Here is a 17,225-nt window from a genome sequence, read left to right as displayed (position 1 = left end):
AATCCTTTGACGAAACTTTGACGAATCTCCACATTTTGGACCTTTCTGAGTTCGAAAAACATACTTTTGGCATGATGTCTGTTTATCTGTGATAAAGATAGCTCACAAACACTTTGTACTAACCGGATGAAATTTGTTATTTCGTCTTTACACTGAATTTATAGATTTTAATCCAATTTTGAGCAAAATCTATTCAGAGGAAGTCTGTCCGTCTAGCTGTACGAATATAAATGAACACGATAATTACAAAAAAAAAAAAAAAAAAAAAAAAAAGAGTGCTAGAGGATAAATTTAGGTAATTTTTATATTGTAGACACATCAAATTTTGATCCGAATCGAACAAGAGATTGAACTGATCTGTACGAACTATGATATGTCTATCTGATCTATATTTTCAGAAGCAACGCAATATAAAAGCAATAACTCAAAAACGCAATGATTTAAATACTTCAAATTTCGTATGGGATTTTGTTACTAATAGTGTATATTATGTCAAATTTTTGTTTCAATTCAATGGGAAAACCTGCCTAAAATCGAAATTCCACATTCGGATACTTTTAACCGCATATCAGTTATTAATCGCCAAAAATTTGGCCAAGTATCATATGATAGATTTAGTAAAAATGCTCATTTCAAGCCAAAGATCGTATTTCGTAGATATTATCAAATATTGTATGATTTTGTGATTGCAATTGTCCAAGTTTGTATCAATCGGTCGGGAATTCTAAAACACAAATTCACCTTTAGAGAGAGTATGCCAGAGAATTTTTGGGGGACCCTTCCCGCTGGTTTTCTGTATGCTTGACGTGACATCCTTGAAATTTGCAAACTACTTTTCCGGACATCCTGTAGTAATTTCCAGTTACAGCAGTTGCTGACTGTCTTATTAAACAGGATTTATTATATCTGGATTTCTTTACCAGATTTTTTTTGTTAAAATGTTACGCTGAAACATACCTCATCTGAAAATAAAAACGTTTCTCAAATACTTTTTCCTTTTTTGATTCTAGAATCTATATGAACTTCGAGATTCATGGCTTATATTAATCAAAATGGTCTTTTAAAACGAATCCCAGAGAAGTTTCAAGGACTGTTTCGCCGCCCTGTGGGAGCCAAAGACAAATCATTCAAAATCACTCTTGTCAAAAATTGAAATGTTCCCCTTTCAAAATATGCAAACTAGTTGGTTTTTCATACTTTTCATAAGTAAAGATAAAATATCACTTGGCCTACTGACATTTACTTTTAAAATCTTACTATGAAAATACTCGGCGTAATGTAGTAAGAAAAAAATATGACGGATTAATCAAATCCATCAAACGTTTTGTCATTCAAGATAATTGTTTTCTCAGAGAACTTCCTTGAACAGATTTCATTTCGAAAGGCGATGTTGCAAATATAGTTAAGAAAAATTTTATGTGTTAGATTAAAAACAAATTGTGAGAAGTGTTAATGCGTTTGCTGTTTCGAATACTGAAATTCTGTTCACCTTGATTTTCATTTATTGTTTCAATGCTTTTAATCATCATCAGTTGTCCACCATCATCGGCGTTTCTCAAACTTTTTTTTCTTCTTACTGATAATTTTTTTTATGCATCTATTTGAATAAGAAATGAAACTGGGGTTGTTTTCAAATACAGTGATTTTTCTCGTTCGATCCATAATTTGAAACGAATCGAAAGTTTTGGCTGTTGTTGTTGATTTGGGTTCTCTCAGCTCAGGGGCCATATCTGGTCATGCTACGCCAATCATGTAGATGGAGGTATGATCAAAAGATACAATTCGAAATGATAAAAATGAAACATGGATTTAAAATATTTAAAAATGGTATGAGAAAGTTAAAAATGTGCATAAAATTACAAAAATACTAACATTTAAATGCGACCGTAAAATCCTATAAAAAGGTTTGAAGGCGTTCTCTCACCAGTTCACAACTGTTTAGAGACGATGCTCTGTAAAAAAATAAACCATGGTAACTAAAAGAATGGCAGTAATGAGTATAACCGTAAAATCAATATTGTATGATTTGCATAAAGGACACCTTTCATCGAACAAAAGATGTTTATGGAAAAAACGGATATGATCAAGGGGAGATGAGTGAATTTCGAGCTCTCGCACTGGAACAATTGGCAACATGGTGTTAAGTGAAGAGGAATAAAAAATTTTTAGTAAAAATAATCCGTAAGAGTTGCAGAATAGTTAGCAGCCCAGGGTCTCTGGCTGAGAAGGGACACCAGACATGTAAAAATATATCATTCTAAATATCAAATAAATTTGTGAAAAAATACTAAGTATAATAATAATAAATTATTAGAATAATATTAAAATTTTATCAAATATAATTGTTTAGGTTCTAATAAAGTTTCGTTGCTTTCATTCAGTACTAAATGTCGTATAAACACCGATCTGCTACTTTGTACAAGCATAGATGTCGTGTTTTTTTTTAAATTTTAATTAGTTAAAATTTAATCTGAATTTTAACTTTATTCCCCGATAACTTACAAATATATTACTGCATAAAAATGAATTTTTCACCTTTTTCAAAATACAGAAAATTGTCTTTTTGATAAACGTGCCAATGTTTGCTGAATTTTTAGAAGTCTTATAATATTTTTTGCTGAATTTCTAGCAATATATTCCGTTGTTGCTCTGAAATTCAAACCGTTACATTGTTTCGCCAAATATTTAATCACGTGATTTTCTTCCATTGTTGAAAGCAAAGAAAGAAGGATTCTGTTTCATATCTATGTCTGCATACTTTACAAATAGATAAAAATGAGAAATTACAATATCGTGAAATTTAGAATAAAGATGAATTGGAGATTTACTTTTTTTTATAGCCCTATGGTGTTCTGGAACTGTCTTCATGAGAAAGGTTCATGCACACAATAAATAGAATTTAAGTAAAACATTTGAAAACATATATTTTGGGAATTATACAAATCGATGAACACGATGCGTCCGAAACAATTTGAGCTAGATTAATGAAATATGGTATATGATCTTCACAACAAAATTATAAATTTTGTTTTAAAAAGTTACCAAATTTTGAACGAATTGCATTTAAAATAAGTCTTTCTGTCCGACTACCCCACTAAAAATGAACATGATAACTATATAACATAAAAAGCTAAATAATTAAAATTTGGTACATAGATTTACCATATAAAGTGTATATAAATATCACCTTTGGATCCAAATAAGTCAAGGAGTTAAACAATTGTAGGTCAGAAACATGTAAATGCGATAACTCAAAAACACAGTGACTTAAAACATGATATTTAATACATGATTTTGTGACCACAATTTTAGTTCGTGACAAATTTTGGCTTCAATATATCGGAAAAAGGGAGTCAAAATATACGTATGGTATTCTAAATACTGTGCGTTTACTGCATCCCATCGATTAATCACTTTTAATAGGCTCTTCTAATAATTCCTAATAGGCTCTTTCTAATTGTTGTTTGTCATTGGCATGTATCTAAAAAAAAACACATTTATTGGAGTATATAAGGACTACTCCATCTGGTTTAATAGTGTATAACTACATGCAAGAATCGGCACACTTAGAATATGCATTAAAAGAGAACAGTTTTCATAACTTTTCTTAAACAAAAGTAAATAAATAAATATAAAATAAAAAAATAAATAAACTTTTTTAGTGAACAGAATGGCAGATTTATTTTTATTTTCTTTACTATTTATCTTTTAGTCTTTAGTTTGTAACTCATTATTACAGATAATGAGAAATCTTGTAATAGATTATTTTTTAAATTCATTATCATGTGGAAGAGGAAATAAAAATTTAATGAATTTAATCGATTAGTTTATAATATCAGAGAGGATTACAAATTCAAGATTATTTTTAAAATCCTGAAACTATCAAAATAAGGTATTATTTTCGAGAACAAATAATAATAATAATAATAAAAAATAAAGCACTGAATTTCAAAATTGTAACACATTAAAAAGTAAATAAAAAGCTGATGCAAAAATTCTTTTCACGCATGAAACAAGTCAAGCGTTTAAAAAATGTTTTGAGTTACAGACTCAGCGAGTTCTATAAATCAAAAATTCATCAAAATACAGAGAACAAATCTGTCGAGAATTGTAATACATATCTTATATCAGAGTTTCAGTTGTAGAGTCAGAGGATCTAAGGTTCAAATCCCTATGCTGCCAAAAGCTCCGCTGCGAACGTGAGAATGGCGTTTACCAAATTCTTCGGAATCCAATGTCTTTCTCTGATGAGGTGTGAATGTTGAGAAAGAATGGCCTATTCAGATGTCGTACGCATTATCTGATCATGATTCAAATGACAAAACCTTCCCAAAATAATTGTCGAGTTACCTTAAACGGGGTATCGATTTAAATAAACTAAGCCTTTCATACAATTTGTTTAAGAACGATAAACACATCGCATAAAAAAATGATTTCTTCGTACAAAAAAAAATCAAAATGTCAATCAAGGAATTATTTAATTTTTAATTTTTTTATTAGACTACTATTCTACATATTATTTATAGAATAATAATATAATAAACAACAGAAAAAGGTTAATATGTTATTCACTATCTCTCCAGGTAATTTGCATAAATATAAAAATCAATAGATAAATTCAGATTTGAATTGCAATTTATTAACATAGATTTATCTAAAAGCATTTATATAAACGGAATTTTAATAATAACCCAACGGAGTTAAAAAAAAAAAAGAGAATTTCTATTCCAAGCATTATAGTTCAAGCTTTGGTTTTATGTGCAAAGTAAGATAAATTACAAAACTTCAAAACAGATCTTAATTGCTAATCAAAGAATATCTGACATACTGAATAATGATTTTTGAGATGAGAATATATACTATTTTAGGATGCTATGTGAGATTTGCTATATTATTTTACAAAAAATATATTTAAAAACTGGCATTTGTCATTCGAATGGCTTATATACATTTACACGATACTAAAAATAATTTTACAAATAAAAAAAAAAAGTTTATTTCAGACGTTTATTTTACTGTAACCAATCTTCATCAGGGAAATTTATCGAAAGAAGCCAGTCTTAAGTATTAACATATTAAAAAGAAAATGTTATTCTCAAATGCACTTTTTTTAGGATGTTAAAAGCACTTGAAGAATAAGACCACTCGCAAGAAACTTCTGCTAACCTTTAATAAGTCAAGGTAAGAAAACATTACTTATGATAATAAATGTGAATAAACAGATAACTTATTTCAAACTTTTATGAGTTATTTTTCAATGTTGCAACATCTTGTAACAGACTGTGTCATAAAAATATTTCAAGGTAAACAACAAAGTCAGACTTAAATAGATTGTTAAGACGGTTCTATAACTAAATTTTCTTTTTAACTCTTTTAGACATAGGTGAGAAAAATACAACCCGCAAATATTTTCTAACGAGCTTCGATTCACTTAAGTGATACCATAAATCTAAGTCATTATTGGTAAAAAAAAAAATTATTCTAGAAAAATTTAAATAAACTTTTTACCATGAAAAGAACACGTGTAATGAATTTTAAAAAAATCGCCAATTTGGGGATAAAAATAATCTCAATTGTAGGGTTGCAGCGGCTGTAAATAAACTTGAACCATCGGACACTTAAACTTGTCCGTTACATAACCTAAGGTAGTGGTACCAAGGCGTGAAATATCATGATGGATGTCGCATCGGTATATCGTCGTGAATTGGGATTGTAAGTTTCTAAAAGAATTCGTTTTCGTCAGAAAAATACGAAATCGTCAAGAAGGTGCTCACTTGAATATTTTCACGCCTCACTCCATTTACCTGTCGTGCGCAGATATCAATAAGTATCTGAATGACGCAGGTTAATGATCTGTATTCCCATATTTTTCTCCTACATACTTTCCTATTTCCATTGTGCGAGAACATACTCGTTTCGAGACAGAAATGGATGAAAAATCGTCTTTGAAATTATATGTGGTAAATTATTAATCTTTACTAATAATAAAAGATGAAAGCGTTAAGTGACTGCGTTTCTCTCTGTGTGTAGTTGCTCTGCGGGGAAAATTCTTTGATTTAAGCTATCAAATTTAGCACCTTGAAGCGATTTTTTTTTAATTTTTATTTTTATGACTGAAAAATTAAGCCGAATTTCTAGACTTTCTCAAAGTGAACTTGTAAAAATATTGTTCAAAAATGTTTTCTTTATACTGTTTCAAAATTCAAAAAAATATCTTTTTGATGATATAAATTTAATAATTGTGCATTTTGTAAAAAAAGTTTTGGCAGTTTTCTAAAAATGTTTTTTTTTACCAAATTTTTATCAACAGATTGCTTTGTTGCCCTGAAATTAAAACCGTTTTTATAGTTTCATCACATATTTAATAGTGTGATTTTATTCCATTGTTCACATATTCTCAGTTTACATGGCAAATAAAAATGTGATGTCATAGAACCTTGAAATTTAGAAAACGGATAAATTAAATTACAATTTAATAGTGCTATGATGTCATGGGATGGGTCACCATTAGGAAAATTCATGTACTCAATGAATAGAACAAAAATGTAGACTATTAAAGCAACATTATTTTGATGTCTGACAATTTTACGGAATCATGGCCATAAAATTGCACCCAATCGATTAAATTGAAATTAAATGTTACCAACATTCCCAGCGAACCAACTGGTCGTCAAAGGTGACTGGTATAAAATATGTTTCATGAGTAGATGAATGAGTCGAAAACGCAAAACTGAGAGACAGTTTCTAATAATTATGTCATATGATCACTTATGTCATTGTTACTGTACTGTTAAAATGCTAATTGCTCTTTAAATACCAAAAATAAACAGAAAGGAAATATGAAATTATATTCTAACATTTCCAATTCTATATTCACAAAACAAAAAAAAAACAAAAATCGAATTTCGTTGATTATTCACTTAAAAAATTACATTGTGAATTTACAAATGCCATAAATTCTTCAATACTAAACATGATTTCGAAGTTCTGAACAATATTCAATATCAATGAATTTGCAGTTCTTAGAATGCACATTGAATTGAATTTACTCTTGATGCTCTATACTTGATTTGTACTATTTCTATACTCTATACTCGAATGTCTGTACTCTATACTTGAATTGTATGTAAATACTTGTTGAATGCTTTACATATTTCATTTTAAAAGCCCATAGCCAACCAGGATTATTATATTTCCCGGGAAAACGTTTTTACTGAAAATTATATAACATGTAAAAAGTTTTTATAATCTTTAAATCATTATATTCCAAGATTTGAATGAATCTCAAGTTTCAGATTTTTCTGAAGAAAAAACAATGGCGATGAAATCTTTCTGTCTGTAAGTGATCACGATTATTTAAAATTGCTGAGAAATACTTGGAAGAAATTTGATATTCATGCTGTGTAAAACTCATTTTATTTTCAAAATATTTATTTATTTAAAAAAATATTAAGTAAGATTTAACAATTTAGACTTTAGAGAGGCGTTTTTAAGGAAAAAGTATGTTAGCTTCGAAATTTAAGCATTATTGTTAAAAATGATAAAAATATATGCTTCGGATACGACAGATTCACTTCATCATTTCTCCAATTATATTATTTGGACACTCTGTTGGAGTTTTTACCCTTCAAGGTTAATTTATTCAGCGAACCTATATTTTACGCGCTATTTCAATGACACTAGAACGCAGTTAAAAAATATCTTCTTAAGTATTTTTTCTATCATCCATTTTGAAGGAGCAATTTTTTTAAACTTGCGCTTTCCGATCGAGATATTAGAGCTACTCGCGATTGTTTTATTGAAAAATTCTCTAATCTAGATAATGCAGAATATTTATATCGAATTATCTTCTTTCTTTTAAACAAACAAATCTTATCTCGCGAAATAAAAAAGCCTGGGAAAAGAAACAAAAAGTGCTAAAAAGATATTCATTTTCTTTGTTTATTACATTTGCCACTTTATGTTTTGCTTCTTTTATATTAGATGTTCCGTCTTTTGCTGGAAAAAGCGATTCGATCTGTATATATTTTTGTCATCCTGCTAAATGCTTTGTTTTTAAAGTCGTGAAAAAGGGCGTCTGATTTTTCAAACATCCATCTCCGAATCCCAATCGTTTCAAGATTTGAACTTCAAATAAAAAGTTAGTTTAATCCTCCTTTCACTCTTAATCAATTTTAAAACTTAAAAAAATTATCTTTATTGTCCTGGATCTTTAATGAATCTTTATTGTCCAATAAAGATTTTCTAATTAGGTAATCTTTTTTTTTGATACTGATATTTTGTATTAATAGAGTATTGTAACGGTTACATAACTCTACTATCTTCTCTGTTGAAACAACAGATGGCGTTGCTTTATTAACATCTAGGCATATTCCCATGATCCTTCTTGGGGATCATTATTAGATAGTATTCGAAGTGAGTGTCGTGTACTTTTGTGTTCGCATTTGTTTTGTCTTGTGAATTGTGGAACTTAGAAAATAATTAAATAACTGTTCCTTAAACTCATCTATTATTTTCATTTGCTTCATAAAGAAGTTATAGAGTCTCCTCCCTCTACAGTGGCGCCAAACAAAATTTATAAAACAAAATAGAAAGAATAATTTTTTCCGCCCAACGAAATGAATGAAACGAAAACAAAACAGTGTCAACTAGACACTTAGAACAATTTTTACTGCCCTGGAAATACTTTTATTTGTGTTGCTACGTCTCGTCCCGAGATGACAATTTGGAAATTTGGATCCACTGACGCATTCTTTTTAGCCACGGGAATGGTTCTGATTGTGTTCCTGACATCCAGTCCACAAAAGAACAATTTGGTCTCAACAGATAATTTGCTTCCATTTTCATAAAAAATATATTTAAGTAAGAAATAAGGATTATCAATCTTGACTATTTTAAATTAACAGTTGGCTTACCAATTAATAAAAGGCAACTTTGTTAATAATAATCCTATGGAATGGTTGGCAATAAGAGTGAAGTATTTAAAATAATAATAAAAAAAAACTATTTATTGCAGAAAAAGCCGGCAAGTCTTCCCGATACTTTCTAATGTACTCTCTAACAAAAAGTTATCCAGAGTGCCTTTCGTAGAGTTAGCGTACAATAGTTATGAAATATTACACTTTGGCGTGAGTTTAGCATTTTTACTGAATCAACCGTGTGATCCTTGGCGAGTATTTTGGCGTTTAATCCCTAGCCTACAGTGAATAGATCCGAAAATTGAATTAGTATTTTAGATGCGTTTTTCACAGCCGAGTGAAACGAAAATTTAACACAAAGCTGCAGTTGCAGTCACAAAATCACAAACCAAATTTGATATATTTAAGTCACTGCGTTTTTGAGTTATCGCGTTTACATGCGTCTGAAAGTACAGATAGACAGACAGTCAATCTATCTTTGGATTTAGCTCAAACTTTTATAGGTGTCTGCATTATGAATGTTAATTTTTGTACCGAATTTTATGCATTCGGCTCTCTTTGTTTTGTAGTTATTGAGTACACGACTTATACACAACAGACAACTTATATTCGAACTTACTCGATATCTTATTTACTTAACTTATATTCGACAGTCAGATTAGATTTAAATTGAATTTGCTCAAAATTGAAACGAAATCTATAAATTTGATATAAAGATCATATATCGAATTTCAACGGTCGAGCTCAAAGCGTTTTTGAGTTTTCTGTTTCGCTGACAGACAGACAGACATTTTTTTAAAACGTGTTTTCCGAATTCAGGGAGGTTTGAAACATGGAAATAAAACACAAATCCGATTTCGAATTTCTTTAATGATTATAATACTTTATGTTTATTTCATATATTAGAAAGTAAAAAGGGTTGAAAGTTTAATCAACGAACGAAAACACATTCCATTCATTATAGATAATGACGGAACATTTCCAACGTTTACATAAAATAATATTTTGTACATTCAAGTTTATCTAAAAACATTAAAAATCTTTCAATACATATACTATTTCGAAAATAAATTGCTACTTTTTGCTTGTAAGCCAAACGGAATTAAATAAAACTAATTCGCACAAAATTCAAAAATGAGCTAACTGTGTTTAAGAAAACATTATCGGTTATATCACATAGGAGTGCTGCCACAAATAAATTAAAAAAAAATCCATTTGAGTTAAAGTCATCGTAAGTAAATCTGAAGCAACGAAAATAAATATAATTGACATTTTTTTTTCAATTGTCCTTCTAGAAATGTAAATATTAAACATATCTTTATTTCACAATAATATAAAAAAGAATGTTTTTTTAATGATGTAAAAATGGCACTGAGCAAACAATTCTGCAATTTAAATTGATAGGCTTTTATAGGTCATTGCAGTTATGGAGGTATGCATAACTGAACTTTCCAGTCCCACCCCCCAGCATGTTGAATTGTGGACATGCACATATGAACATGCTCACTCCCTCCTAGCATGTTGCAGTACTGTTAGAAATTGGATAGTAAAAATAGTTTTAAAAAAGTCCCCAATTTCATTTTTTTAAAGTTTGGAAATGTGGCTGTTTTCGATAATTTCATTTTCTCAAGGCAATTCCTGACTTTAATTTAGAACAAATTAAACTAAGGATTGCATACTCAATTAGAACGATTTGAGACTCATCTTAATTCCCTTAATTCTTCGTGATTTATATTTTTCAATAGCTGTAGATATAATTTGTCAAGGGAAAAAAAACTTGATAATACATTTCAATATTTTCTTAATTCCTTTTGTAAAGTGAACTTTTTTAATTTAGAACGGAACAAGTATTTATAATCTTGATTCCTCATTTATATTTCGGAATTTTGAGGTTAGTGAAAAAAAAAAAATTTAAGAGACACTTTTGTGAATCAATTTTTTCCCTATCAGTCTTGACTCTCTTACATTATTTCCACAAGTAGTCTTAACTCTAGTCTAAAAAAACATTTACATTTTTTTCACAAAAAAAAAAAAATGTGTGTGTTTTGAATAGTAGTGATATAATTAAAAAGAATATTTTTAAAATGTTCAATTATTTTTTGTGAAATTAAAAAAAAATAATTGCATTATGAAATTAAATGCTGATATTAGTGATGAGAAGGAATGATTACATTACGAATTATACAATATTTCAAGGGCACAAATCACATGATAGCAATCTGAAACAAAAACAAACGTCACTTTGACTAATCTATTTTTTACAGTGAAAAACAAAAAAATATTTTCATAGTATTTTTAATGGCTGAATTATTCATACAACAGCCATCTTCTTATTTATCCAAGTTTTTAGTTTAAATCTAATTCTATTACTCCCATTGCCATATATCGATCATTTCTATAAATTTTTATCAAAAAGCATTGAAAAAAAAAAGATTTCCAAACACCCATTGTTTTCTTTAGAATAGTCACGTGAAACTTATAAATAAAAATAAAAACGTGTAACCAAATGGCTATAAGATGCACTGTAGAATCAAAAGCAACTTTCATTAAAATTACCATAATGAGGTTTCCTTTCTGGATCAAAATATTATTGCCCTCGTTTCCAATCATCACGTGACTTAAATCAGAATTTCTTGTCAACAAGTAAATGCGCATTTTAAAAGAAACTGACCAGAGGGCCCCTTGGTTCAATGGAAGAGACATTCGAAAACATGCATCAGTGACGTCAAATGATTATTATTTGTGTCTTAATCCCAAGCGAATGTTTGAAGGTCGAAATACTTTCTTAAACGTTGTTTTCAAATACTCGGCTTTTTCAATAACTGAGTTGTGGTTTCTAAAAGGTAAAAGCGGCGCCTACTCACGTGTTTAGGAATCATCCATGAGATGTAGCAGTTAAGCGAAAAAGAACCCCAACCAAACCAGTTTTCATTTCAGTTCCTAATTTATATTCCCTTTGTCAAGGGAAACATTAAAAAAAATTAAATTAAATAAAAAAATAAAGATTAAAGAGACATCTTTCTCACAGGTGAACAAAAATCGAAGTCTCCAAAATCATTAAAATTAAACCTGTTGATGGTTACAGTATATACTATGTCGGTTAGCAGTTACTTAATGAAAACTGATGTAGAAGGACACATGGGTATGTTTATGCATAACAATTAATGGTTGGAGAAAAGTGCGCCAAGAAAAACCAGCCAAGCCAGTCCCAAAAAAAATTCATTGAATAGAAATAATGTCTTATTTAATTTATTCGGAGGTGAGTGGCGGGCTTTTCATATCTCGCCAAACTGTTGGTGATACTTGATCTTTGAGAGGCAGCTGATATCAGAACGAGAGATTAATCGTGATTGGTTCGGTGCCGATTGATATTACGCGCCGGTGACCGAGTGAGGAGTTCATTTCTAAATTCTATTCAATTCTGTCAAGAAGACCAGCAACTTGTTCCCAATTTTTGTTTGAAACTCGATGGGTTATCAGCACTGGCCTGCAAATTTCTCGGATGAGATCAAAACTCCTCTGCTAGAAAAGAGAATCAAAAAGAAATCCCTCAGAGGCAAGGACAACTTCCATTCTTTTCTATTACATTCGTTAAAAGCATTGAATTTTTAAATGGAATTTTTAGATGCTGTAGTCGAAAATTATCGTAACTGTGCTGAATTTTATGCACCGCTTAAACGACCGGGATAAGCAATACAGTAGCATATTCCGGATTAGACAGCTTCTAGAGCCGCTTTGAGATTGATTAAAAACTATTATTAGACTATTTTCCAGGTAAATAAATTTGTAAAAATTGAACATTCAGTGATGGTATGAAAGAAATATGAATTGGATTTTAATGAATTCGAAAGTGTAAAAAATTTATCAAGTAAAAATGAGCAATTCTGTATGTTTCATTTAATTCACTTAGTTATTAGAAGCACAAAGTGTCTGCTTTGATTAAATTGGGTATAAAGGTGAATACTGCTCTTTCACGAATAGTAATAAATCAATAGAAACGTACGCGCTTTCATAGAGCCATTGAAATTAAAAATTAATAATGATCTAAAATAAATCACGATAAGTTGAGAAAGTTAAAAATTTGATGCAATGTAAATTGATCAGTTTTAAGTTAACTGAGAACTTTTGCACTTTCAAATAATTGAAATTTCAATTTCAATCTAATAAAATAGGAGATATTTGACTAATAACAGAAATGTATGATTTGTATAGTTTTAGAAAGTCGAAATTTTATAAATTATCTTATAACAATGGATCTAACAGGTGCTCCCATGACAGAAAGATAGAGTTGTTTGTCTTTTTCTCGAAACGCGTTTTCTTCCAATTTCGGTACGCAGAGAAAGCATTCTATTCAATACAATCGTATGAAATTTTAAACAATATTTACAAACTTTATGCATCTGTTAAATATAATTTAATTTTTTTGGAATATTTTTAATCTGTACAGACTATTAATCATGCAAAATATACATTTTTTTCAGATTTTCAAGTTACATGACATCCCTTACTTTTTTGAAATCTTTATTATTGCCATATTTAGGATTCATTTTGTTTATTAAATCCATTCTTCTATATTATAAAAATTATGTGTTTTTACTCAGAATTATATTTTCTGAGCTTACCGATTTGCGGTTAGGAACTTGGAAACTATCGTATCACAACATATATTCGCTTTGCCATTAAAAAACAAGTACTTTAAGAAGAAAATATTTTCTACTATTTTATTATTAAAACATATCAATTGTTCTATATGTCATAAATTTTCTATCAGATACTTTAGATCTTTTATTTTACTTACGAAAATATCCTTTTTATTTACTACTAAAATTTTCGTAATTTTCTTTGTAGAGAACGCCTCAATTCCCAAAAGAACCTTATAATTTGCATTGCTGACGACCGCAAAATATCTAAATCCGCCACTGTTTAAGCAAATTTCTCTCGCTGGAAGATTTCATGGAATTAATATTCTTGAAACACCATCGAGTGAAGCCTTACTGCCAGTTTGAAACGTTATATTTAGAGAGTTTATGTGAAGGAGATGGGGTTGCCAATTCCAAAGACCTGTTTCAGTCTCTAACTATTAAATATTATATTCTGTTGGTGACTACTATACTGTGTATAAAAGGACTGCACTGCTATTTCAAATATTAAAATATTTTATTGTTTATCTGACGAATTAGGGAGCTTCCTTATTGTTTATCCGCGAGTTAGTTGTTTATTCGAATTTATATTGGATTGTCGATTAACTCCTTCATTATCGCGTTCATGCGTCATACGAATTATAGCTTCTTCTAGTTAGTTGTTATAAGCTGAAATTAAAACATTTCAAGATGTTATGGTTCAATAAAAATTACGCAAAATTCTCAAACACCTCAAATATTGTATGAATTTTTAATTGCATTTCAATATATTTCAGAAATGGAAATGTTGTCTAATTAATTAATAGAAAAAGCAAAACAATTAAAGGATGGAAAAGATGGGCTTAGAGCGAAACACACATTTTTGAGAATTCATATTGTCTTTTACCTTTTCCGACATTTGACTTCACTTAATATTCTTTTGATATTATGGCACGGATCTTTATAAATCAACTTAAATTAAATCTGTCTTAAATTCTTTAAAAGTTATTTTCAGTGGAAATCATGCGCCTGTATTTCCGGAGCCATCTGAACTCATTTCGAACTCACTTTTTGCGAGATGTCTTTCTTCGGATATAATTTGTTTGTTTGTTTTTCTTTAATCCTATAAATTCAAAAAATGTATTCAAATATAGCTAACTTTTAACGAGGAGATATAGCATTTTCTTAATTATGACTACTACTTAGCATTGCCTTAAAGGCTTATAATTATTTATAAAGATTCTTTTCTTCAACTTTGTTCAAATCAAACTTTACTTGCATTATTTTTCCTTGCTTTCAGTGTGCAAAGCTTTTATTTGACATATTAGGGATTAAAATCATGATTTTAATTCCCCTCACTGTTTGATAAAAACCTTCAGGAATCAAAAAAAAAAAAAAAAAAAAAATCCTAAATAATATTCTCAAAAAGATGTGTGAAATTCGATCATTTTTCTTATTATTCTTCTAAGCCAATCAATTTATTTAATGTGACGAAAATTGATCTTAATTTAAAAAAAATCATACTTAATGGCCTTAATTTTCTTTTAGACTTTATTTGCGAATGCAAAAATTTTATAGCAGTGTGAAGAAAATCGGCTTTATTATTATTTTTTTATTAATTATTATAAAATTTATTTTCAACCGTGAAGCCACGTATCAAAAATTAAAGAAAGTTTTAAAAAATGAATATGTTTTTCAAGTCTTTAATACCATTTGCTTGTTAAAGTTCGATGAGAGAATTCGTTGAGAAAGAGAAATTTATTGCTACCACTCTTTGCAAAAAAGTTTGATCTGATTGCAAAGTTCAATTGTGTTGCCAAATTCAGTGACGTAATATTTACGCAAGACTTCTCAAGTCGGTTATTCTACGTCTTTCTTGACATATTGCACATGGACGTATATATATATTCAATTTAGAATTTAATGCAAGATACGAATTTAATTGTACTATTTTTTATAAAATAATGCAAAGTTTTTGAAAATTTATACGTGTGTCGACATTTATTGCATATTTGATAAATTAAAAACTTTTAAAAGTTGCCTAGACATTGATTTTTCTATCATTGTATTTTCTATTCTGTCATTCGGCATTTCAAAATTCTATCTTGCTAAGATAATATTTTGATGATATTGCTAAGATGATATATTATTTATTTCATTCACTTGCTAACATGAGAAAGTTTTCAAATTTTATACAATTATTGTGTATTTTCTATGACAGTATTATATTTTAATATTTTAGATATTAATTTTCGGTTGGACTATTAAGCTAATGAATTTTAATGTCTTATTAAACTTATACTTGATAGTTAATTTGGAAAAAAAGTTGTCAAAAAAGTTTCCAAATTCTGAATTATTTATAATAATAAATTGTGAATTGAAAACTGAAAAACAGAAATTAATTTTTTAGCTGATTTTATCAAATAAATCATTTTCTAAGAAATGTTTTTAATATTATTTCGAAAAAGTTCCAATGATAAGTCTGACTTCCTTTTTCAGCAAATATATCAAAAGTTGGCGAATAACTTCTTCATTTCAACATAAACACTCTACTTTCGGAACTACGGCAGTTTTGAAGAAATTATGAAAATAATTTTTAAAAAGGTTCTCAATTTCTAATTTAAATCATTTAAAAAATTAAAATTTAAAATTTTTTGAAAAAAATATGGCGTGTTTATGATTTAAATGATAGTTTTTGAAAAATGGTTTTATAATTTTTAATATGTATATATATAGTAATAATAATAATAATATATAGATATAGTATGTAATATTTTAATATATAAAGTTGCTATTATTTTATATATTATTATATTTATTTTTTAATATAAAATAGCTTTGAAATATTTCATCGTATTTCGATATGAGTTTCAGCAACCGACCTTAGACAACCTAGAAATGTGCTCGAATTATTCAATGAAATTTTACAAGTGACGCTATCTAAATGATAAGCTCTTCATTATTTAGAATTATTCTAAAGTTTACATTTAGGAAGTATTAAAATCCATCAACGTTTTACACAAAACAGTGGAAAAAACTGTTAGTGGGTCTTGAAGGAAGATAAATTATGTTTTTAAGATATAATTAAATTTTGAGAAGTTTGCAAACAATGCATGGGAGTTAGTCTAATTTTTAATGAGCCGGAGCAGTCTCCCCGAAATATTCTCGCATTTTCTTCGATAAAGATTTCATCTTCCTTTCTCCACATAAAATTGGAGATTTTCGATAAAGCCGCGAATTCTCTGCATGGCATTGATAAGCGATAGTTGTGAACATAGATCGTTGGAGTGAATCTAACATTTTTTCTCAATACATCGCGAAAATATGTATTTTGGGCGTTTTTTTTTTTTTTTTTTTTTTTTACGGTCATTTGATATCAAATTTTAACACGAAAGTACAGTTGTACTCATAAGATAACATGCCGAATATCATTAATTTAAGCCATTGCATTTATGAATTATTCCGTTTACATATATGCAAATGTACAGGTTAACAGACGGTCAACCGATGGACGGATTTGGTTGAAAACTTCATAAGTAGTATAAATAAGAAAGAAAATCTTTGTATAAAATTGTATCTATCAATCTCTTTGCTCTTTATAGTTATCGAGCTTATACCTTTATAATTGTACACAAACAATCAAACAAACAGATTCTTTGTAAATGGTTTTAGTCCAAATTTTGACAGA

At 28.8% G+C, this 17,225-nt stretch overlaps 1 protein-coding gene and 1 long non-coding RNA gene across 4 annotated transcripts in view; one reads left to right on the top strand and one right to left on the bottom strand.

Annotated features, from left to right (window-relative positions):
• Positions 1–12,039, bottom strand: part of LOC129972519 (uncharacterized) — a 65,080-nt gene extending 53,041 nt beyond the window's left edge. For both annotated transcript variants that reach the window (XR_008784868.1, XR_008784867.1), the window contains exon 1: positions 11,783–12,039. This is a non-coding gene — a long non-coding RNA (uncharacterized LOC129972519). The remainder of the gene's footprint in view (positions 1–11,782) is intronic.
• The window catches only part of LOC129972517 (sialin-like), a 115,460-nt gene that overhangs the window by 40,948 nt on the left and 57,287 nt on the right, over positions 1–17,225 (top strand). The window contains exon 1 of one of the 2 annotated variants that reach the window (XM_056086680.1): positions 12,242–12,474. The exons of the other annotated variant lie outside the window; for it this stretch is intronic. Within the exon in view, the coding sequence (XP_055942655.1) occupies positions 12,387–12,474 (88 nt within the window). The 5' untranslated portion in view covers positions 12,242–12,386. Of the gene's footprint in view, positions 1–12,241; positions 12,475–17,225 lie in introns of those variants that run through there. 2 annotated transcript variants of the gene reach the window in all.

Source organism: Argiope bruennichi, chromosome 6 (assembly GCF_947563725.1).
Source record: "Argiope bruennichi chromosome 6, qqArgBrue1.1, whole genome shotgun sequence".
NCBI classification, from domain to species: Eukaryota; Metazoa; Arthropoda; class Arachnida; order Araneae; family Araneidae; genus Argiope; species Argiope bruennichi.
The sequence above is the reverse complement of the archived record's forward strand: the minus strand, read 5'-3'. Positions and strand labels throughout refer to the sequence as shown.